We start from the raw sequence: 24107 nt of genomic DNA, 5'->3' as shown, positions 1-24107 counted from the left end.
TAAAATCCTCTAATAGATATGAAAAGTGGTAAAAAAGAATAACAAATGCTTGGTCAATTGTAGATAACAGTCCGATGAATTCTACTACAAATAATAATAATAATAATATCCTGGATTTATATAGCGCCTAATGTTGTGAACCTCGTAGCACTGAACATTATTACCCCGGTCATTTTTACATCAAACACGTATGGAAACAGCTAGTAATCAGCGCAAAGTTATGTCTTGATCTAACCGGGTACCCATTTATACACCTGGGTGGAGAGAGGCAAACGTAAGTAAAGTATCTTGCCTAAGGATACAAGCAATGCGGCAGAGTTGGATTCGAACCGTGATCTCACGATCAGTAGTCCAACGTCCAACACACTGCGCCACACACTCTTAAATAGTATAATAATGTGTGTTATAAATATAATACAAAATGCGATTATTATTCTAAGTGATGTTTTATTGGGAAGGTGTTCGGCGTTTTTTCAAATAAATACCATCATAATTGGTATAATTAATACATTATTTAGTTTAAACATCTTTTGGAACTAATTTCTGTGACAGAGTGGGCCATTTCGGTCTAAGAATGACGTTTTAGACGGCTTGCAACATGGGCAGAAGTATCTCAGGGTCCTAACGGGACACAGATAGCCCACAGTTATTCCTGCCAGCTTACTCGGCTATCGGGGTTTCACTCGATTTCAAGCAAAAGGTCTTATCATCAGTTCTCCCTATGTAATTTTATATACTATTCCCCACAATATACTTTAGATCTTTATTAATTTGCAGTATAATTTTTATTTTGCTACTGCATCACACGGGCGGTTCGAAAATAAACAAAAAAACAAAAATGGCTTTCACCACCAACGGCCAACTTAGTTGAAACCAGGAAGTTGCAAGGTGAACCCCCGTGAACCCGGAAATTACTTCTACCGCGCACAGTTGAAAATCTACCGATGAAATCAGAAATTTTATTTAAAACCCTTTATAATATCTTCCTAAGATAGATATGGAACAATATCGTAATAGTGGAAACTAATGTTATCAAATCTACGTTTCGCGGTACATCTGAGATAGATAAGGTAGGTATCCAAGGCGGAGATTTGTCCCAAAGTTTTTACACATTGTGCTCGCCTATGTCACAATTAACCATAATTTATATATAGATGGAAACAAACAGAATGGAGGGCAAATGTTCTGTACGGTAAGCCTATAGGAGATGTATCCTTGTTTAAGCTTATTGTTGGAATCTATTATTTTACTTTCTACATAAAATACCCTTATCAAAAGCAAATTCATACAAATATAGTTTCTAATGAGCTTTGTTGTATTTTCTCATAAGAAAAAGTGTTACAACTTAACCCGTAACTAAATTTAGCTGTTAGTTTATATCGTTTCATCTTGTTTTGCTGGTTCAACCACAGCAGCATTTTGTGATGATCTTTTTGACTCCTGCCATTTTTTACACCAAAAGTCGAGGGCTTCTAAAAATGTTAACAAACTTGCACCAAAGAACAGTCCTAGGGCGCCACCTATATCACCTGTTGAAAAGAAAAAACAAACTTTATATTAAATATAATATATATTTATTTATCATTTCAATTTAAACAAAATCAGAACAAACTTGTAATTAACAGAAATCTACTTAAATGAAGGAAAAATCAAGTCAAGCCATCAATGAGTGTACACCTATATTTTCGCTGCTTGTCTTTCTAATAAATATTTCATGAACCTGTCTTTTGTACTGATTATATTGCATATCTAATTGGAGCTTATTCTTTCTGGATTATATGACATCAAGGCTTGTTATCATTTCAAGACAACTTTGGCTGCTTTTTGCACTTTTCTGTAAGTTCTTCCTAGCCTGAAGTGTTTCTTCGCTCGGTCAATAAAGCTACCAGACTGCTGGCTTTCAAGCCTGTTTCTTCCTGAACAATAGTTATTTATCAAGATTAAACTTGGAACATCCTGCCTAGATTACTAGGCCTATTGTCCAGTACTTTCTTTGTTTTACTGAACAATGATGACAAAGCCAACCAGGAAGTTTGCCACCCAAGCCTACATGGCTTTTGCTGTAGGACTAATTGTTCTAGCTAATGTTTCTTCATGTCAATTTGACTTTCAACTGATTTTAAACGACTCTGTGAACAAACATTCACTGCCTAAATTCAAGCTAAAGTTTGGAAAATCGCCTACTGCATACTACTCTAATCATACCGCTTGTCTTAACATTCTACTTCTTGCTGCTGGAGATGTTGAATACAATCCTGGACCAGATGAAACTGAACATTCTACTATTACGATTTAGGATACCAAAGCTCATTTAGGTTTGAAAATATCTCATGTTAATGTTAACAGTCTTACTAGTAAGCATCATGAGCTTTTAAATCTATTGCAGAACAATCTTCTACATGTATTATGTCTCTCTGAGACCAAGCTATGTTCAGCCATTCATTCAACAGAAATCAGTATACCTGGCTATACAATGATCAGGCGAGACCGAACAAGACACGGTGGTGGTGTGGCAATGTATCTTCTAGATTCAATTGTTTTTGAAGAGATCAGTCAACCTGAAAATGCTAGCATCGAGTCAGTTGCTATATTAATCAAACCTCCATCCGGCAGTTCCATTCTCTTAACCACTATCTACAGACCTCCTTGTGCTCCAGTTGAGTTTTTTACGGACCTAGAGTCCTGTCTTCATCTCTGGTCAGACAAATCAAGTAATTTAATTGCAATTGGTGACTTTAACATTATCACTCAAACTCGATCAACTAACCATAACCATCTTAATGATATTATGGATATTTTTGGTCTTAAACAGTTAATTTTAACTCCTACAAGGATCACTGAAACTTCTGAATCAACAATTGATCTTATTTTAACAAACTGTGAGTATTTACATCTTCACACTTCTGTCTTTCCTTGTGGCTTTAGTGATCACGAATATGTATACACCTGCTTATCATCAAAAACACCAAAGATGAATCACTACACCAAAACGTTTAGATCTTTCAAGAACTTCAACGAAATCAATTTTTTAAATGAGCTTCAACACCAGAATTGGCAAGATCTCTACAACTTAACGAATGTCGATGCTGCACTCACGTTTTGGACCTCCAAATTCTCACATATTTGCGACAAGTTTGCCCCTTATGTCACTAGACGTTTTAAAAGGACATTGCCGAAATGGCTCAATAATAGACATGACATTTTTTATATGTTTCACCAAAGAGATGCTTTAAAAGTCAAAGCTTATAAAACCAAAAACGATATTGACTTTAAAAACTACCGTAAAATTAGAAATTCTGTAACTAAACTATGTCGAGATGCTAAAGCAATTTACTATAAGTCTTTCTTAAATAACAACAAAGGTAATACTAAAAAAATCTGGAATGGCCTGAAAGATCTTCTTCCTTCTAAATCTAATACCTTCCCTCCGTCTTTTTCAATTAATGGTTCAGACATCTCTGATCATTTAATTATTGCCGACTCTTTCAACTCTTTCTTCACTAACAATGCTGTTAAGCTTTCTTCTCTTATTGACGCCTCTAATTGTCCTGACCCGTCTTCTTATCTGTCTTTTTGCAACTCTTTCTTTTCTCTGAGCTGCATCGATGAAGACTTTGTCCAAACTGAATTAACATCCATCAATCCCAATACTTCTACCGGACCTGATTTAATTGATGGTAAATTTCTTAAAGCTGCTTCTGCTATTATTGCTCCTCATCTTACCTTTATCTTTAATCTTTCTATCAATTCTAATTGCTTTCCCTCTGCCTGGAAAACATCTAAAGTTATTCCTATCTTTAAATCAGGCAAAAGAAATGACCTTAACAACTACCGGCCTATCTCTATCCTTCCCCTTTGCTCCAAAATTATTGAAAAATCTTTTTCCCAACAAATCTATTCTTACCTTGACTCTAATAACTTAATATCTACTTCTCAATCTGGATTTCGTCCCCAACATTCTACCCTTACTGCTCTTACCAACACATATGATAACTGGCTTCACAATATCAATAATAAGAAACTTACTGGCACTATCTTTATCGATCTCAAAAAAGCTTTCGACACTATTGACCATAATATTCTTCTTGCTAAATTACCCTACTATGGATTTTCTCCTTCAACTATCTCTTGGCTCCGATCTTATCTTTCTAATCGCTCTCAACAAGTTCTTTTTGAAAAAACTCTTTCTTCCTCTGGTTTTCTTTCTACTGGAGTTCCTCAAGGCTCCACTCTTGGTCCTCTTCTCTTTTCCATCTACATTAACGACCTTTCATCTTCTCTAATCTCTCATAACTCTAATCTACATGTTGACATGTATGCTGACGATACCATCATCTACTATTCTAACTCCTCTTCTAAACTTATTGAACAGAATCTTAATAATGCTCTAATTCATCTCTCTACCTGGCTAAAATCTAACAGACTAACACTCAATATCTCAAAAACTAAATCTATGCTCATTGGCTCCTCTCAAAAACTTAAATCTAACTCTATCACCCTTACTCTTAATGATTCTCCAATTCAATCTGTTACTTCTCATAAACACCTTGGAATCATAATTGACAATACTCTAACCTGGAAATCTCACATATCTTCCCTCTGTAAAAAACTCAATTCTATTATCTACTTACTCAAACGTACCTCTAAATTTACAAACAAATCTTCTCTTCATCTTCTGTACAATTCACTTTTCCTTTCTAGACTTGACTACTGCTGCTCTGTCTGGGGTTCTAAACCTTCTTCTACCACTAAACTTAAAAAAATCCAGAATAAAGCTATCCGTCTACTACTCGATCTATCTCCCACTACACATCTCTCTCCTCATCACTTTTCCAGTGCTAAGACTCTCTCCTTCCATGAACGATACCTCTTTCAGCTTGCATGTCTATCTTTCAAAGCTCTACATCACTCTGCTCCTCTTACTATCTGTCAGCTTTTAACTAAAGTAACTTCCAACGGCCGTATGAACACTAGGCAAATTACTAAAGGAGATCTTCTTATCCCTCGTCCTTACCTTGAAATCTTTAAACTTTCTTTTAGTTTCAATGCTCCTTCTTTCTTTAATTCTCTACCTTACAATTTCTCCTCCTTTAAATCTCTTTTAAAAAAACACCTGTTTCTCTCTCTCTGATTTTATTTCTTTTTTTCTTTCTTTCATTGTTGGCTTTCTGTATATTTATATATATATATATATATTTATTTTTTATATCTTTGTTAATTTTGTGTTTTTATAGTTTATTTTGTATTTACTGTTTGTTTGAGGGTCCCTAATGATCAGCTGATGCTGGATGGACCACCCTCATAAAATATTGTTGAAATAAAAAAAAATAAAACTATGAATATTGAGATCAACTTCGCAGCTATTTTACAAATTTAATAAAAAAAAAATTATCAACAACTTTGATTAAAGAAAGAACATAATACATGTATCTAGTTTTAGAGCCCCAACCCATTTTAAATAACTCACAAATCAACGAGAATACATCGTAATCTTCTTGTTCCGTTATTGTTTCTAATTCCAACGTTTTGTAGAACACCTCAACCTTAACGAGATTTGATCTGCAAAATAAATATCACTGCTTTAATAACTCTTGCTATATATACTTGCCATTGGATTGGTTAATTTCGAATCACGTGCTGTTTAATAGTTCAACGGCAGGTTAGAATTTTATTAAATATATATTACGTTTCAGCTTTTGGAAACGGTTTTATTCACTAAATCCTCATGAAATAACAGCTATTATTTCAATTTATAATTCATTATGTTATGTAATATTTTGCTCTGCGTACTATTATAAGTTAAACATCTTCAACTCAATACCTTATTGAATACCTTAACAAAACAAAATGCGGAAATTTGCAATAATTGAATCTACAAACATATTTATCATCTTTACCTCATGTAATCAACTGCTAAATCCGTTCCACGTCGAAAATTCAGCACATTCTCTGCAGTAGTCAATGTGACATTGCGAGTATCGTTATAAAACAGGTTTACAAATGTCGAAGTTGTAAATATGATGGTATCAGTAATAGTTTGTTGGTCAAATTGGATAGATTCATCAAGACTGTTCCAAAATTGAACATCCCAACCACTTAACAGAGATATGTTCATATATTCAGCCGCCACATCGCTGCTAACTGCTGATCCCCATTCCGTTGTTATGTCATTAATGCGATATAATTCGTAGTATACCTTGTTGGATAGCAGACGGACAATAGTACTTACTGTATCTTTTGCAAATGCTTTAAAAATGTGTTTGAAAATGCGTAGGTCGGTATTTAGATAATCCAATATCTTCTGAACAGCCACATCAATAACGGTCAAACGAGCAAAAATAGTATCAAGTGATTTAAGAAACTCTTTCCTATATAGAACCAATCAAATATCGCATTATTTAGGCTTATTTATAATGTAAAATGTTTCTTTCATTTCATTTACCTTCATTTACTGTACTGGTGTCCGCAAGCCAATTCGGGAATATGTGGTATCGTCCAATTATGAGATGCAGACAATACACAGTTAATGTAGAACATTTTTAAAACATGATCATTTTTACTTCTAAATACAAAAAAAAAGTATATTCACCGGGATATTAAAATTAATAATTGTGGTACTTTCTCTTTCTAGATGCATGAATTGGCATTTTTGTTCTACCGTTTGGCATCCAATTAATGAATATTTCAGTTTCAATTTCAATATTTTTACCATTTCAAATACTGTGCATAAAGATAAACAACAAATGCTGTTATGGGTAACCGTAAGAGCGAAGCTCGTATACCGGTCACCCATTAGTGCAGTACATTACAAACAACATGAAGACAGGACACAGGTGTAATACATAACAAGGCATGTGAAACCTTAAACTATGTCAACACTTGTGTTAGCAACCAATTGGACTAAATTATATTATAATTTACATAAATGGGCAAATTAGCTTATACAGTACTTCTTTTTAAATATAAAATAATAATTACAATTAATTTTAACATAAATAAATATAATAAATAATATAAATTTATTTTTACTGGGACATAGTAACAAAATGTAAGTATCTTCTTTTAGGTAAAACAAAATTTAATAATTTTAACAGAGTGTATAGATAAAACAAATAAGTGGTGTAGATGAAACAATACGTATGCGAGTACTGTATTTCTTACATTTAATAGTATAGTGTTTGATTGAAAAAAATATATATTTTAAACCTAAATAATGTTACTACACTATTTCAATACTTTAACATAATATTACTGGTACGTAGATAATAAACTATCAATGTATTTCTTTTTTAATAAACTTAAGGTACATTGATTCTTAATGAAAGTGCTTATATCATTCTACAATAACATGTCCTTGCCGTTTATAGAATAAATTATTTGATTTGTTGAAAGACTCGTTTTCTATTCAACTCAAATTCGCCTTGTCGAAAGAAACAATAACATTATAAAAATATAAATATTTTTCACTTACCATATCTCATCACCTAATCCACGAGCAGAGTATTCATATTTTTCCATCATCTCAAGGGCGTGTGGCGCTGTGTGTTGGACGTTCGACTACTGATCGTTAGACCGAGGTTCGAATCCAACTCTCGCCGCATTGCTTGTATCCTTAGGCAAGATACTTTACTTACGTTTGCCTCTCTCCACCCAGGTGTATAAATGGGTACCCGGTTAGATCAAGACACAACTTTGCGCTGATTACTAGCTGCATATATGGGAGTATGTTTCCATAGGTGTTTGATCAGGAAATGACTGGGGTAATAATGTTCAGCGCATTGAGAGCTTGCTTATATGCGCTATATAAGAATGAACTATTATTATTATTATTATCTCCAGCGTTAATGGAACTATTGCTGATGGAAAAACTGAACTCGACGATGAATAACTGAATTCTTCCGTTGTGCATGGTTGTACACATGATGGACATAATTTAAATCTAGACTCAGTAAAATGTACTGGAATATGAAATACAAATTACACAGTTTGAAAATAGTGAAATAAACACTTAGAATACTAATAACACCATATGTTTGAAACTGGTCTCAGAAAGTATCTTATAATATCAAAGTATTATATTATGTATGTTAGAAAACAAGAAGTGAGGGTCAAAGGGAACTGTATATATTTTCGACTTGTGCCACACTAGAGACATATGTTTTAGAAGGTGTATGGTCAATAAACTATCCTAGCACTGTAAAATGTTTGCTACAGACTTGAAAATGGTACTATATGCAATCCTAACTATTCAACTGGTAGAATGTACTAACCGAATTGCTCATTGTAACATCTTGTAAGTGAGTATGGACTACAAAGAGGATAATTTTCTTTACCTGGCAAGAAACAAAAACAAATAATATGCTAAACTAATACATATCTAAACCAGCGTTTCAATACCATCAATTACAGATCGTATTGACACTGAATAGGTACACACACTTTGTGGTTATGTATATCTCGTTATATTTCACTAAAAAGCATACAGAAACAATAAAACAAAAGCAGCACAATATCATTATATAGGGCCTATAAAAATACATATATTATCATCAACAAGCTTTTATAAAATGTACAACAAAAATGTGTAATACTATTATTCTATAATTCAGGTAGCCTGAGTTTTATGACAATAGTGATAATAATTATTATGAAAATAACCATAACTCTTTGTTTTTACTACTGCCTGGAAATTGGTGCCCGTTTCTGTAACCAATTAATTTAACTTGTTTTGGGAGTTATTAAGCAGAAAACTGCCCCGGAAACAACTTTACCAGAAACATAGAATGTCTTGCAACCACATCGTTTATACATTTCGTCAGCTTCGCAATCTAGAAAGCACTGTGCCTGAGAATAGTTGATATCAGGATTGCAGTCATTTGATCGCTCGAGTATATCTTTCTGTCAGCAATCGGAAAAAAAGTTACTTTAGTGAGTAATACTCAATGATGACACAAGAAAAACGTCAAAAGGAGCGTTTCCAAGGTGTTCACGACTAACGATAGCATGCAAAATTGCATACTGAACTCCAAAAGGATAGGTTAAATGATTTGTGTTCACCTTCAGACACTGATGAGAAAAAAATATGAATGGAAAAGTATTATAATAAAAAAGAAGAAAAAAAAGGATCTTCCATGAGTGGTTTTCGTGTCAGTAAAATAATACATTACAATACGTGAACGTGATTGGTTGAAACTGCGTCACATGACTACCGCTGCGAGGATCGTAAATCGTATATATCCTCGAGAACGATGATATTGACCGATTAATTTTCGCGTAATTATCGTGTCCCCTGTCATTAAACATATACATTCTCGAGTTCGATGATATTGACTGTGTAATTTTCGTGTGGCAACACTCGCGTTTGCCGATAAATAAACAAAAGTCATCTACTGGATTTGAACTCGGGTGGAATTGTCACTCCATCGCAAGACAACGCTTCCACCACTGCGCCACGCAGCTTGCTTGAAGAAATTATTCATCTAAACTATTTAAACTATGCATACATAGCGCCCTCATTTGTTATTAGTCCTCCCTAAATGTGATGAAACACCGTTTGTGATTGGTCAATACTCACGGTAGTAACCTAGTAACTAGTACGCGCTGAACATCCGGTGATTCGGCTCCTCGAAGAGAAGACGATGAATTGTTTATTCAGCCTACCTGATTATAATATTATTATTAATAGGCTTATTGATGGAAATTCTTGTTAATTTAAACGACCTAGGCCTAAGTGAATATTTTATTGCCAAGGAATCATTAATTAGTAATTATCTGTATATTATTCTTCGCAAGGTAAGGTGTCTAGGCAGGAGGCTTGTTTACATACAATACAAATACTATAGAATAGGAGGCCTAGCCTAGCTTCACCCAACCCAGCAGACTTGTTCTTGGCTATATAATATAACAGATATCGCCTTTTATATCGGTAAAATATAAGATTTAACATCCCCTCGGGATGATATTATGTTCTCGGGGAATTATATATCCCTCAGCTGCCGCTTCGGGATATATATATTCCCTCGAACATAATATCATTCCCTCGGGGATGTCAAATCTTATATTTCACCTCTAAGCAGGCAATATCTGTATAATATAAACTTTGCATTTGCGACTAGAGAACAGAAGCCAATCAATGTCCAACAAGCCGGATAGCTTACAGATTCAAATTCCCCAGACGAAGAGGATCGGATCAATCAGAACGTAGTTTTCTAATTGGAAGTTAGGCTCGGGCCACTAGTTATAGCTGGTTGTTCTTTAAAAAAAGAAGCGCTTTATAGAGAGGTAGTACTTCTATAAGTGGTAATCAAAATAAAAAATGTACTGTTCAAGTAAATTGTGCCAATAACTAACCATTACCTTGTGTTTTTTTACGGCTATGGCCGTACGGAAGCCAGGTGATAACTGAATTTGTGTTGCTGTGTGACTGTCAGGTAGAGCATTTGGTGCATGTAATATTAGGTTAAACCCGATGCTCTCTCGTGGTGCCGAAATGTATTCAGATTCTTCAGCATTTAATATCAAATTCAGTCCATGATCGTTGCCTATACAAAACAAACTCAATATTGTATGAAATTTACAATAACAAAAATAACTACCATTAAAATTTAAATATTAAGATAATCCATTAATAATGAATTTACGAAAATCGTCTGCCAAATTTCTTGAAAACATTTTTCTATTAAGCTCTAAGTTGTATTGTCCCCCAAAACATACCATGCGGCATATGACCGTTTCGGCCACAGACAGTTTTGGCCACAACAGATTTCTATGGTGCGCCATTCAAGCATATATTAGACCGTGCTATTGATTTTGCTATTAGTTATCGCATTACATGCTTTGTTGCACAGTATTTTTATGACTATTACTATTATATTACAATGTTATCATTCTTAACTTTATTCTACTAAAATTTGCATTTATTAGATTTGTTGTTTCCAGTTGTATTTTATTACATAATTATTCATTAATATTAATGATATATATATATATATATATTCATATATCATAATAAATTCATCGATATAGGACCTAAACTCTAAGAAATTTAGTCTATCATTTTATATTGGTTTTATTAACGTTGGTTGATAGTTTATTACTCAGGAACCAATCCATAACGTGTTTTAATTCAGAATTAACTAGCTCCATGTGCGTATCTAAGTTTTCGTGAGATGTAGATTTTAGTGTCGTCAGCAAATAAAATATAATACAAGTTAGAGCAATTAAATATATCGTTATATACATGTCATTCAGGCCTCACTGAAATTCAACATAATGCACTTGAACGTATTCAAACGTATTCATGATTGGTTTAACGTAAAACAATATAAATTATACAGATTAAAAAAGGAGCTTGTAGAATAATGTTAGGTGTTAAATATACCTCATTTTGTTATGCTTTGGATGAATGTAATTTATAACTCTCAAAACTCGTCGAGAAAAATTTGCTTCCAATTCGCCAATAAACTCATAAATGAGGCTATATTCCAGAAGACTCTTAATTCTCAACATTTGACGTAATGTTTTTTTCTAGATTTTATGTGTGTTTTTTTTATGTTTGATTACTATATAATGTAGTCTATATTAATTGTTTATATCTACAAAAATATAATTGTACTGTAGTCATTTCAAACTTTGACTGCCTGTAAGCCTATGATTTCTTTGAATGAATAAATATAAATATACATTGAATAATTTCTAAGCCATTTAAAAATTCCATTGTGTTCCAATTTTATTTATTTTTTGGTCAATTGTGTCAAAAGACTTTTCCAAATCAATAAATATTTCTGTTCATGCACATCGGTTATTTGTTCTTATACGAGATCTAATAACAACCATAAAAATGGAACTGTTTTTTCTGAAACCATATTGCGCATTACTAGTTACGTCAAATGTTGTGATATAATTATTAACTCTAACCTGAAATTTATGGTAGGCAGTATGGAGATTGGTATATAATTATGGACGTCTTTTTTATCTCCTGATTTTAAAAATGGAATAACTCCGGCCACCTTCATGTTATCAGGAATAATCCCTATTTTGAGGGATGGGAGAGAGAGAGAGAGAGAGCTTGAGCAAGTTCTTGTGCACTTTTAATTGTTGTAGTTTAGATAGACTGTGCAAGTAATTATTAACCTGAGTGCGGTCGAGTGAAGACGTGTTTGTTCGGTGCTCCCAGCTAGCCCGGTCTATTCATACTATCTCAACACGACACCCCGATGTTTTCCGCTGTACACTAGTATCAATATACTAGGCCTACGACAACCGTTTTTTTATACAGCCTTCTCATCGAAAACTACATTTAACGTTATATACAGCTACTGTAAACTACCTATGTAAGCCGCAATTAAGCGGCGGGATTTCTAAACACCGATTGGAACTGATTTTTTACTTGTTGGATTAACATAACTCAGATGGCGACATTCTAGAGCAGCTGTTAAGCGGCAGGCCCACGACATAGGCCTGTCAAAGCAAGATAAGTTACTTTTTTTTTGGTTTATTGTAATAACTCAATAGTAAATACCACAAGTTCTATCAATTTAACTTTATAAATTTACGTTACATTAACTTAATCTATAACTTCAGTATAAAATCGCCCTTCAACGGAATTTTCAAGTCACATGACCGGACTTGATCGAAAAACGCCACGTCACATTATCGAAACCAGTTGCTTCCGGTTCTACAGTACCTCAACATATCACACACTGGCTTACATAACTACACGTCTAATCACACTTAAACTCATATGATTGACATTGATAATTACCGGTTAAGAATAGGACTATATTTGAGAGGAAAACGAAATAAACAAAAGCGCATAAAATGTCATGGTTCTTTAGGTGCAGTCATTAGAACTACACTACGACTATCTGCGTTATGCTTGTTACTTTTTTTGGCCGGCGATATCGAAAGCAATCCCGGTCCAGTTTACACTAGACAAGCTACATTGGATGAACTTACTGGTAAACCCACAACGGAAGACGCAACAACACAAGTTGCGCTGAATGCGGGAGAAAATGAACCTTCAATACAAAATATATTAATACAACTACAAACAATGAACACGAAATTAAATAAGAAAATGGATGACATTTCAGGAGATGTTAAAAGCGTAAAAGACAAAATTGATACACTAAATAGAAACATGGACTCACTAAACGAAAGAATGACAATAATAGAAGAAGAAAATCAACAACTTAAAACAATGAACTTACAATTAATCAAACATATAGACAAAATTGAAGGTCAAAGCAGACGTAACAACTTAAAGCCCCCTTCCCTACGTTTTTTAGATCTAATTTAAGATCACAAACTATATTTAATGTAAAAATAATACTATATGGTCCTATTGCGATAACTTTTTTCGTCTTTAAACGGTTAAAAATGTGAAAAATAAGTCGATTCTAATAATTATAGCGGCCTGCTATAAATCCCAAAATGCATTGCGCGCGGATTGATATTTTTGTTTTTCACCTGTAATTCGCCCACTTTTCGATCGATCGTGAGGCCAAAACAAATGGAAGACTCCTAACTTTTCAGCGAAAATACCGGGTTTTCCCCAATTTGTATCAACGGAGTCTGGCAAAAATAGAAAGACAATTAATGCAGCAACTATACAACGTCAGGCTAGGTATATAGCTAGCGTACGATGTTCGTACGTTACCGATGTTTACCAGATAGGCCTACAAAACTAAGCCTAGTCCACGAGAGGTCGATCGCCGCGAGCTACTTAGGTAGTGCATTGTTTCTCACTTTTTATCATAATTTACCATAAAACGTACATTTAAGACAAGGAATGACATGGTTTAATGTTTTTAAAGTGATATATATGTATTATTTTCCAAAAAACGTCCAAAATTGCAGGGAAGGGGTCTTTAATAGTATACGGAATGGAAGATAGCGAACATGAGAATTGGGATCAGAGTGAGAAGAAAGTAAAAGAACACTTTACAAATGATCTCGGTATTGGTGGGGAGAATATTGAGATTGAGAGGGCACATAGGCTCAACGCAAGATTTAAACCGAGACCGATCATTGTAAAATTCAAAGATTACAAAACTAAAGAAAATGTTTTAAAAGCAAGTAGAACACAACGTCGAAACATGAACAAAAATGAAGAAGGAAACAAATTACTATCAGCGAAGATTACACAGCAAGAGTTCGTAAGATCAGAAAAAATTTACAACCAAAAATAGATGAAGCTATTAAAAACGGAAAACAGTTCAAACTAAGATACGATAAACTCATTATTGATGACGAAACTTTTACATATGATATAGATAATGATAAAGTAGTTAAATATAGTAGATATAAACCTAGATAGGGGTCCGGCCATGGCCCAAACACATATCAAATAAATAACAAATGTAATAATAATATTGATACAATCGTTGATAATGACATAAATGACAATAATAATAATAAAGGTGAGAATAATAACGAAAATCATGAAAAAGAAAATTTTGACAATACAACTAATAATGGTCAAACAAATGGTATTGATAACGATAACATAAACGCCGACGTTAATAATAGGAATAACAACGTCAATAATAACAATATAGATACCAATGTTACAAATGAAAATATAAGTAAAAGTATTTACACCTCTTTAAAGACTATTGTATGGAATATAAATGGTTTAAAAAGTAATTTAATTTAATCACTTTTAGTGATGACTACTATATTAAGGGATATAATTGTATAAGTAAAATGCAAGAAAAGTTACAACACCGTGGTAGAAACACAGGTGGAATTATGATATATTATAAAACTAATATAAAGGTTAAAGAATTACCTAGCTTATCTAAGTATAGGCCTATTACGAATCAAAACGGAGAACGATTCTATAATAATGGCTATAGTTTACAGACCACCACAGAACTCCCCATATGCTATTAATAACAATTTATATGAAATACTTACAAACGAATACGCTGAATATTTATATAAATATAATAATAAAAATCAAATATTCATTGTTGGAGACTTCAATGGTAGAACGGGAGATTTATTGGATTATGTCTACAACGATGTTTGCCCAATGAATTGGGATAACGAATTATATATTGAAGATAATGTAACAATTAGAATTAATGAAGATGACGTCACGAATAATTATGGCATAGATCTTCTCAATTTTTGTAAAGAAACGAATGTAAGAATTGCTAATGGCAGAATTAACCCAATGTATAGTAAAAGCTACACTTTTATAGGACAACAAGGCAAAAGCGTAGTCGATTATATCTTGGGCGTGTGGCGCAGTGTGTTGGACGTTGGACTACCGATCGTCAGACCTAGGTTCGAATCCAACTCTCGCCGCATTGCTTGTATCCGTAGGCAAGATACTTTACTTACGTTGCCTCTCTCCACCCAGGTGTATAAATGGGTACCCAGTTAGATCTACACACAACTTTGCGCTGGTTACCGGCTGCATTATGGGAGTATGTTTCCATACGTGTTTGATCCCAAAAAAAATACTGGGGTAATAATGCTTGTAAAGCGCCTTTGAGCATGATTACTCATGAAAAGGGCACATTTATTATTATTATTATTATTATTATTATTATTATTATTATTATTATATTATTATTATTATTATTATTATTATTATTATTGACAAAAGCTGATAACTTCAGGTACATAGCAAATTTGAAAGTAAAAAATAGAATAGAATCTGATCATATGCCAATTACGTTTCAATTAAGGCCTACTAACTAAAGATAATATAAAAATAAAAAAATTAAATATGGAAAATTTTCCTAAACAGACTAAATTCAATTGGTCAGAAACATATATTGAAACATTTAAATTAAGATTACAGCATAATAAAATCGATGAGCTTAAAAATGAAATAACTAACTTGATTAATGATAACCTAATTGATGAAGCTGTTTCAACTGTAGGTAGATTGTATGAATATGCATGTAAAGGAATTATCCATAGGAAATCCAACAATAAAACATCTAAAGCTAAAGACACATGGTATGACAATCAATGTCTTACACTTAAAAACAAAGTTCGAAGAAGTTTAAATAGATTCCGACACAATCGTACACAAACATTGCTTAATGCATACCTGGAAATAAAAAAGAATATAAAACATTAATAAAAAATAAGAAATACAGCTATATTAAAAGATCACGTACAGAATTGATTAGATCATTAGGAGAAAAAAACTCAAAATCATTCTGGATTAAACTAAAACAAACAAACAAAATTTTTCCAAATAACATACATATTAATACATGGCGCACTCACTTCGAATCCTTATTTCATAATAATGAAAATAGAGATAATCAAAATATAGAAAGTATCATTAATAATGAACCTGCTGTAAATGAAAACGAACTTGACCTAAATAATGACATTACAGTAGATGAGGTAATTCATGCCATTAAATCCCAAAAAACAGGTAAATCACCTGGAATCGATGGATTATTACCAGAACTTTTTATACACTCATCTCAAAATGTAATCAATCTAATAACAAAATTATATAATATAATTTATAATACAGGACAGTTTCCACAGCAATGGGCAACCAGCCTTATTGTCCCAATATTTAAAAAGGGTGACAAAGAACAACCAGAGAATTATAGAGGAATATCACTTATTCCTGTTTTGCTAAAATTTTCTTACATATTATTAATAAAAGATTACAATTTTGGGCAGAAGATAATAACATTCTACATCAGGAACAAGCCGGTTTTAGAAAGGGATTCAGAACATCGGATAATGTATTTATTCTTAACACAATAATTAACAAATACCTAGGAAAAAAACGTGGGAAAGTATATGTTGCTTTCATTGATTTTAAACGAGCCTTTGACTTCGTAGGACATCAATATCTTCACATAAAACTAAAAAATTTAGGAGTAAAAGGAAAAATGTTAAACGTTATTAATTCAATGTACAATAAGTTATCAGCACATGTTAAGGTCGACGGCAATATTAGTAATTCTTTCAAATGTTTAATAGGTATACAACAGGGTTCGCCACTCTCGTCCTTTTTATTTAATATTTTTATTAATGATTTGAGTGAAACATTAAATGAGGAAGGCGACGAGCATAGAATCCAAATAGGAAATCTAAAAATTAATCACTTACTCTATGCAGATGACCTAATATTATTTGGTGATACCGTTTATGGTCTACAATATTATTAAACAAGTTATCTACCTATTGTACAAGATGGGATGTAACTGTAAATGTTAACAAGAGTAATATTGTAGTGTTTAAGAATGGTGGTAATCTTAACAAATTTGAAAAATGGAATTACAATGGAAATATAGTTGACATTGTCAAATCCTTTAAATATTTAGGAGTTGTATTCAACTCAAATGGTAATTGGAATAAAGCCAAAGAATACAATTGTCAACAAGCTAATAAGGCTTTGTTCACATTAAAGGGATTGACCCATAGGCGTTTTGGTAACCTCCAAGTTAATATATGGAACCATATATTTGATGTTAAGATTATGCCAATCTTACTTTATGGTAGCGAAATATGGGGTTTAAATGATATATCAGTATTAGAGAAAGTTTATCTAAGATTCTGTAAATACATTCTAGGAATAGGTAATTCTGCACCAAGTGTTGCAGTGAGAGAAGAATGTGGAAGATTTACTATCCAAATTCAAATTATCATTAATATAATTCGTTACTGGCTAAGAGTAATCCAAATGGATAATGACAAATTTATTAAACAATGTTATGATTTTCAATATAGAAAAGCTCAAAGAAATGAGCAATGTTGGGCCAATGACGTAAAACAAATACTATGCATAAATGGATTTGGTAACATATGGTACTCACAACAGGTTAATAATATATATACTTTTATTTCAAATTTAAAACAAAGGCTTACAGACATTGAACGACAGAAATTCTATGACGATACTAGGCTACACACTAAGCTCCAATATTACAAACACATTAAATATAATTTTGGAATTGAAGAATATCTAACTAAAGTAACAAATTACAAACATAGACAAATTATGACTAAGATAAGACTAGGAATTTTAGAATTAGAAATTGAAAAAGGAAGATGGAATTGTATAAATAGAAATGAAAGATTATGCAAATTATGTGCTTTACAATCAATTGAAGATGAATATCATTTCACTTTAGTTTGTCCATTTTATTCAGATATTAGAACTAAATATATGTTTTCCTTTTATACAAACAACCCAACTAAATTAAAATATATTTATCTTATGTCTACCACAAATACTGATCTTATTGTTAAACTTGGAAAATATTTATTTTTTTCATTTAAACGTAGAACAGAATTTTTAAACGCACTCAAATGATATTTATTTAATATTGTATTACATTGTATATTATTTGGGCCAAAGGCCATATATAATAAATGTTTCTTGGATCTCCAAGAAAGAAGAAGAAGAAGATTGAGCAAGTTCATGTGTACTTTTATACTTTGTAAGTTTCTTTTGCATATAATTTTAACCAGAAGTGGTTTACTGTGCACCAAGTATGAATCTGTTATACAATCTGTACTCTGTTTTTGCTGCATTGTTTGGGGTAACAGTATTACCAAAGCCAATTACAATAGACTGAATAGGGTAGCTAGCAAAATCTTAAACGTAAACTTAAACCCCTTAGAAAACATGTGCAATGATCTTGTAAATAAGAAAGTTAAATCTATTTTCGCTGATGATACGCATCCCTTGCATGGAGAGATTATAGTTAATAAGTCTGGTAGATTAAGAATGATGCGTATTAAAACAACTCGATTTAGGAATTCCTTTCTACCTTCAGCAGTCAGTATATTTAATAAAAACAAACCTAGATAAGATAATTATCTATATATATTTATCATTGTTGATAACATTTTTGGTATTTTGCAAGTGTTGTAAATTTTTTCTACTAATTGAGTGTATTCTTTTTCGCAACAAGAATACAACTTTTATACTGTACTTTTTTGGTTTGTATGACAATAAAAGATCTGTATCTGTAAGAGCAGATAATGTTTTACCTGGATTTTATATTTGTCACTGTCCATGTTTGCTTTGAATCGTGTCGAACCTCATCAAGTTTAGTTGAATAATACTATTCTTTCCTAATTAAATGAAATGAGTATAGTTTTTATTCTTTTTATATTATTCTTTTAATAAAAGTTTGGGAATGATAAGATATTGTTTATAACGTTTTTTTTCTTCTTTTCAGAATTCCTTTTGTAATCCAAGGTTTTTTCTTCTGATTAGCGTTAGGCTAGGTTTTTGTGGGTACATTTTTAGCAATAAGATGTGATAGTTTGTCAATAAATAGTTCATAATTATGTTGTATTAGTGTCTGCAAATAGATAATTATAAAGATCTATTTTTAATAGTAAATTGTAAGTTTAAAAAGTGTATAAAACCCGATATTGATACCATCATGTTTGGTCATTTTAATTTCTAACGTATGCCGAATAAATGTCATATTAAGAAAAGTTAATCGATTGTATAAACTCTATATTCAACTGCTGACAGTTTCCGTATATAAATTAAATAATCAAATATAATCAAATCTCGGCTGGTGACAAAGTATTACGACAGTTGATTGAAAATCAATGTTTAATTTGGTGCAATGATTCGGTGCAATTATCATTAATTATGTATTAATAAGGTCTATGTATATAGCTTTAAAAAAGGAAGTGGGTTACCATACGAGTGAGAATACGAGCAAAATATAATTATTGTATTTTTGTAATTGTTTATTTTTTGTTTAATGTGTAAAAACATCACATGTCCTCTTATATCAAAAAATAGATTACTACTATTATAAAATACGAAAGGCAACCTGTGTGAAAACTTTGCGATATACATTGATATATTTAAAACGCACGCATAGCTTAGGGAATCAATCAATCAATCAATCAATCGTTCGATTATTAGAACAATAATCTAAAGGGCCAAAGAACTACAAATTAATTGACCAACCGCTTTCTTTGATCCATCGGTCTGAATCTTCAACAGCAAATTGAAAGCAGAATCCATAACTTGTTAAAATTGGTTTGAAATTAGTTAAATTGCAATCTCTTTTCTTGAATCGACACCTGAAAATTCATAAATAAATCGAATAATACATTAAAAAAGGAAAACATTGTTTAATAATTATATAAATGATTATAGTTCATTGTGTTGTATTGCATTTACTTACATTACTATCGTATCGCTAATGTCAGGTGCGTTGTTCTCAATGAACTCGATAAGATTATCACTTAATAAGTAGTTTGAACTATTCCCGTCAAATATTAAGTATCCTGCCTCTTTGCCAGTCTCGGTAAGTCCAGCGTCGGGAAACAACACACGAAGTGAGTTTATGCCATGGTCAATGAAGTGTAATATACCTCCGAATTGTTCGGAAATCTTTTCAAAACTAAGAAAATAGATAAACTATTCATTTCCAAATATTAATTTGTAAATTCATATTTTGAAATATGTCTTAATATCACTACTTTTTAAATGCCCATAATCCTATACATACATTCTAAAGTGAGAGGTTTCAGATATGAAACCCAAAACGAGCATGACATAATCTCGGAATTCGACTCTGTTGTTATAGTTTAGGCATATTTGATAAAAACAAATTGGAGACTGTTTGAAGATATGTTCAAGCCCATTTATACTATACAATATACATTGTTTTACTTACGCAAACATGTTCATGTTGCAAATAGTAATTCCTGGAAATTCAAGTTCATCTTCATTCTGGTACGAAAATTTAGTATTAGTTGGTCGACTTTTGTATTTTGTAATACATTTAAAAAGCTGATATTGCAGCCCGCAAAAAGCACAACCAATTAGCAGAATCCATAACAACCTAATTATTAGAAGTAAATACAATTATCGTGTATATATATTTAAATATGTAATGTGAGGTCAACTGTCATATTTGAAATGGACCAATATTTTATTAATACGACAGGACTCATGACAAACACACAGACCAGCGCCAATGTATTTATGTATTTTCAAATTTGACATTTGTTGACGTTAAATTCAAGATAAAATTATTTGAATTAATTCTGTTTATTTATTACCACTACTGAGAGAGACTAATTTTTAGTTGTAGTCTGGCAAATATAGTTGAGTTATCAGTTTGACATTTCATTGATTTAATTTTCAATATATACATACTCAGTCAGTGTAGGCCTATTAATGGTCAGCTCAAGGTAAGAATGGGTTTTTAAGGAACTGTTCATTGGAGATTAAATGGATTATTAAGATGAATCCATTGCACAGTCTTTTCCTTTTGCATTTGCATATTTTCATGAACAGGGTCTATAGTGTGTTCAACACTTTGAATCAGAGATCTTTTTTGCGTATGTGTAGGACTGCTAAAAATAATAAGAAAGAGGATAGTTCATGAATTGAACTGAACTATTGAACATATTATATCTAGTTTATATTATTTTATTGTTTACTCTAGAAAGTAGTACCGGCAGCTTGTTAAAATAATGAATGTTCGTCAGTTTAATTGAATGAGTGAGGCTAATGGATTGTACTTGATCCGAGTCAGGCTTTGAAAACTTACTTTTGTACTTAATATATCCTTATATAAAAATTATTTGTATGGTCACATTTTCATATAAAAGTAACACATTGTTTTAATTACTTATGTTTTTTTACATCCCCGCATTTTGAGAGCAATTTATTCAATTAATAAATATAATGTGCTTACAATACTCAAATTGGAGTTTTAGTTCTACAATACTAATGCTAGCTAAAAAAATACCAAATAAAGACAAATAGCCCTACACCGCAATTACAAGTATACATTACCAGACAAGCATTATAATACATACACGGTCATATCAAAAGAAAAATGATCTTCGCGTTGTGATCATGCCCAAAATACATTTTAATTTTATTGTACCAAGCGTAAAAGCGACAGTATGCACATATGCTAATGTTTCGTATGTATAACTACAAGAACTATCAGACTATATGTATCTTACCTTCTAATTTTAGATGTTCCTTCTATTAGATGTTTTACACCATGAAAATTGGTATTTTCACCGATCTCACTCACATTTTTCCATATTTTGCCAGTGGTCTCCTGTGAAACCATGTTTCTTCGTCTTAAATGCAATACTAAATGTAAAGTATAATCTCTTTACACCAGAAATTTTAATTATAAAATCAATATCGGTAAAATGTTTAATTTAGGTGAATTACGCCTACAAGAATGCCAATAATCTGTCAAAGTGATTGCTGGACGTAATAAATTCGTCACTCTGACACTTTTATTATTATTTAATGGCTCTATAGCTCTTGGCATATTCATAATCTTTGTAGACATAATTTATTTTCAAGTTATACCTTATAATTATTTTCAAGACTAAACATTACTATTACTACTTGCCTTGTCCAGCCCGCATCATTTAATGTCGTTAAGTTATGGAATGAACTTTCACCTGAAATTAAAAACATAGCACATAGTTGTTTGTTAGAATTAAAGATATGTTATTTGATAGATACCGTTTAATTTAAATAAATTATATTAAATCATATAAACTATTTAGTTTTATTTGGTTTGATTATGCTTTGACCACCATTTGTCAATTATTTTTTTGTTAGTTGACAATTGATTATTATATATGCTCGGCTTCTTAATACACAGATGAGAATCACATTACCGTTATAGTATCGACACTTTTAAATATTCTAACCAACCACATAAATAAATAACTATAAAACGTTTCGACATTTTATTCATTATAATTTCACATTAGGCATTTTGTTAGAATCTGTAATTATGAAAGACCAGACCAATAGTGCAATAAAGGAAATTTTGTAGACGAGCATTTTTTATTAGCATAAATTAAAAAAATAACCGTACCACGCCGAGAATGAATAAAATACTGAAAGATGAGGGCGTATCAATTTGATATCTGGTGCGCGTGGGTACAATTGAGGGACTAGTGCTGTTCCGCCGTACAACGCCGAGAATGTTAAAGAGTCGCTATCCAATCGAGTTTGAACAATACCATGAAAGCCCCAGTGGTCTAATGGTTAGGAAATCTGCATATCAAGCAGAAGGTTCCGGGTTCGAGTATCGGTTGGGGCGACTTTTTCTCATTCTCACAAATGTCCTCATCTTATCGTTTCAGATTAATTAATTAAATTTCAGTATATCGCCGGGCGGTTTAGAATTTATAATGTGCCTGTGATATATACATATAATATATATTATATGTATTTTACATATGTAATATATATTATATGTATTTACATATGTAATATGTGAACGTGATTGGTTGAAAATGCATCACATGACTACCGATGCGAGGATCGTAAATCGAATCCTCGAGTACGATGATATTGACTGGGTAATTTTAACATAATTATCGTGTCCCTGTCATTAAACATATAAAATCCAGTAAATTCTCGAGTACGATGATATTGACTGTAATTGCGTGTGGGAACACTCGCGTTTGGCGATAAAGAAACAAAAGTCATCTACTGCCACGTTTGAGGAAATTAATCAACTAAACTACTTAAACTATGCATACATAGCCCCCTCATTGTTATTCCCTCTCTAGACGCGATGAAAGACCGTTTGTGATTAGTCAATACTAACGGTAGGAACCTGGTACGCGCGGCGCGCTGAAAATCCGGTGAATATATTTCCCTCAGTCTTCGGGAAATATATTCCCTCGAACAAAATATCATTCCCTCGGGGATGTCAAATCTTATATTTAAACTCTAAGCAGGCAATATCTGCATAATAACAAATATCGGCGGTTTAGAATTTATTCTCTGCCTGTGATGTTTATATATAAAAAAAGTTTCTCTTTAGAGATCCCGCCTCGTGAATAAAAATACTGAAAATGAGGGCGTATCAATTTGATCTCTGGTGCGCGTGCGTACAACCTGTGGGATTTACCGACCAACCGACCGATATAGTGAGCATAATTTTCCTTAAGATAACATAAAAAAAACCTTTTTTGTGCTTAACTGTGCTTCTTCACATCGTCTTGCATTACTCTGTTATCATGTTTGCCATTAATTTTGTTTTACGATTAATGGTGGTAGATACAAAAGGCAGTATAAAAAAGCAAACAAAACGTAAAGCCATCGAAGACTGACAAAAAAAGGA

General features: G+C 32.2%; 2 protein-coding genes across 2 annotated transcripts; both read right to left on the bottom strand.

Moving 5' to 3' along the window:
- Positions 1-1374: 1374 nt before the first annotated feature.
- Positions 1375-7518, bottom strand: LOC144850534 (uncharacterized). The gene is made up of 4 exons (XM_078707821.1): positions 7472-7518; positions 5898-6368; positions 5468-5559; positions 1375-1529 (listed from the first exon to the last, which is right to left on the bottom strand). The coding sequence occupies exons 1-4, from the start codon at positions 7516-7518 to the stop codon at positions 1375-1377; spliced, it is 765 nt and encodes a 254-aa protein (XP_078563947.1).
- A 332-nt stretch (positions 7519-7850) lies between these two features.
- On the bottom strand, positions 7851-22076 carry LOC144850533 (bile acid-sensitive ion channel-like). Its single transcript, XM_078707820.1, has 7 exons — positions 21964-22076; positions 20658-20825; positions 20163-20381; positions 19943-20058; positions 10357-10541; positions 8271-8333; positions 7851-7958 (listed from the first exon to the last, which is right to left on the bottom strand). Exons 1-7 carry the CDS (start codon positions 22074-22076, stop codon positions 7851-7853), a joined length of 972 nt encoding a protein of 323 aa, XP_078563946.1.
- Between the last annotated feature and the right edge of the window lie 2031 nt (positions 22077-24107).

The sequence above is a fragment of the Antedon bifida genome, chromosome 8 (genome assembly GCF_963402885.1).
Source record: "Antedon bifida chromosome 8, ecAntBifi1.1, whole genome shotgun sequence".
Lineage (NCBI taxonomy): Eukaryota > Metazoa > Echinodermata > Crinoidea > Comatulida > Antedonidae > Antedon > Antedon bifida.
Note: the sequence above shows the minus strand (reverse complement) of the source record. Positions and strands in the feature narration are given on the sequence as shown.

What these genes read in the sequence shown, in the direction of transcription:
- LOC144850534 (XM_078707821.1), bottom strand. Translation starts at nt 7,518, where the DNA reads ATGGAAAAATATGAATACTCTGCTCGTGGATTAGGTGATGAGATATG. An exon ending in TTAGCAGTTGATTACATGAG is followed by an intron (nt 5,560 to 5,897) that starts GTAAAGATGATA and finishes TTTATTTTGCAG; the next exon opens with ATCAAATCTCGTTAAGGTTG. An exon ending in CGATGTATTCTCGTTGATTT is followed by an intron (nt 1,530 to 5,467) that starts GTGAGTTATTTA and finishes TCTTTTCAACAG; the next exon opens with GTGATATAGGTGGCGCCCTA.
- LOC144850533 (XM_078707820.1), bottom strand. Translation starts at nt 22,076, where the DNA reads ATGGTTTCACAGGAGACCACTGGCAAAATATGGAAAAATGTGAGTGAG. An exon ending in TGCAACATGAACATGTTTGC is followed by an intron (nt 20,382 to 20,657) that starts GTAAGTAAAACA and finishes CTATTTTCTTAG; the next exon opens with TTTTGAAAAGATTTCCGAAC. An exon ending in TAGCCGTAAAAAAACACAAG is followed by an intron (nt 8,334 to 10,356) that starts GTAATGGTTAGT and finishes GTTTCTTGCCAG; the next exon opens with GTAAAGAAAATTATCCTCTT.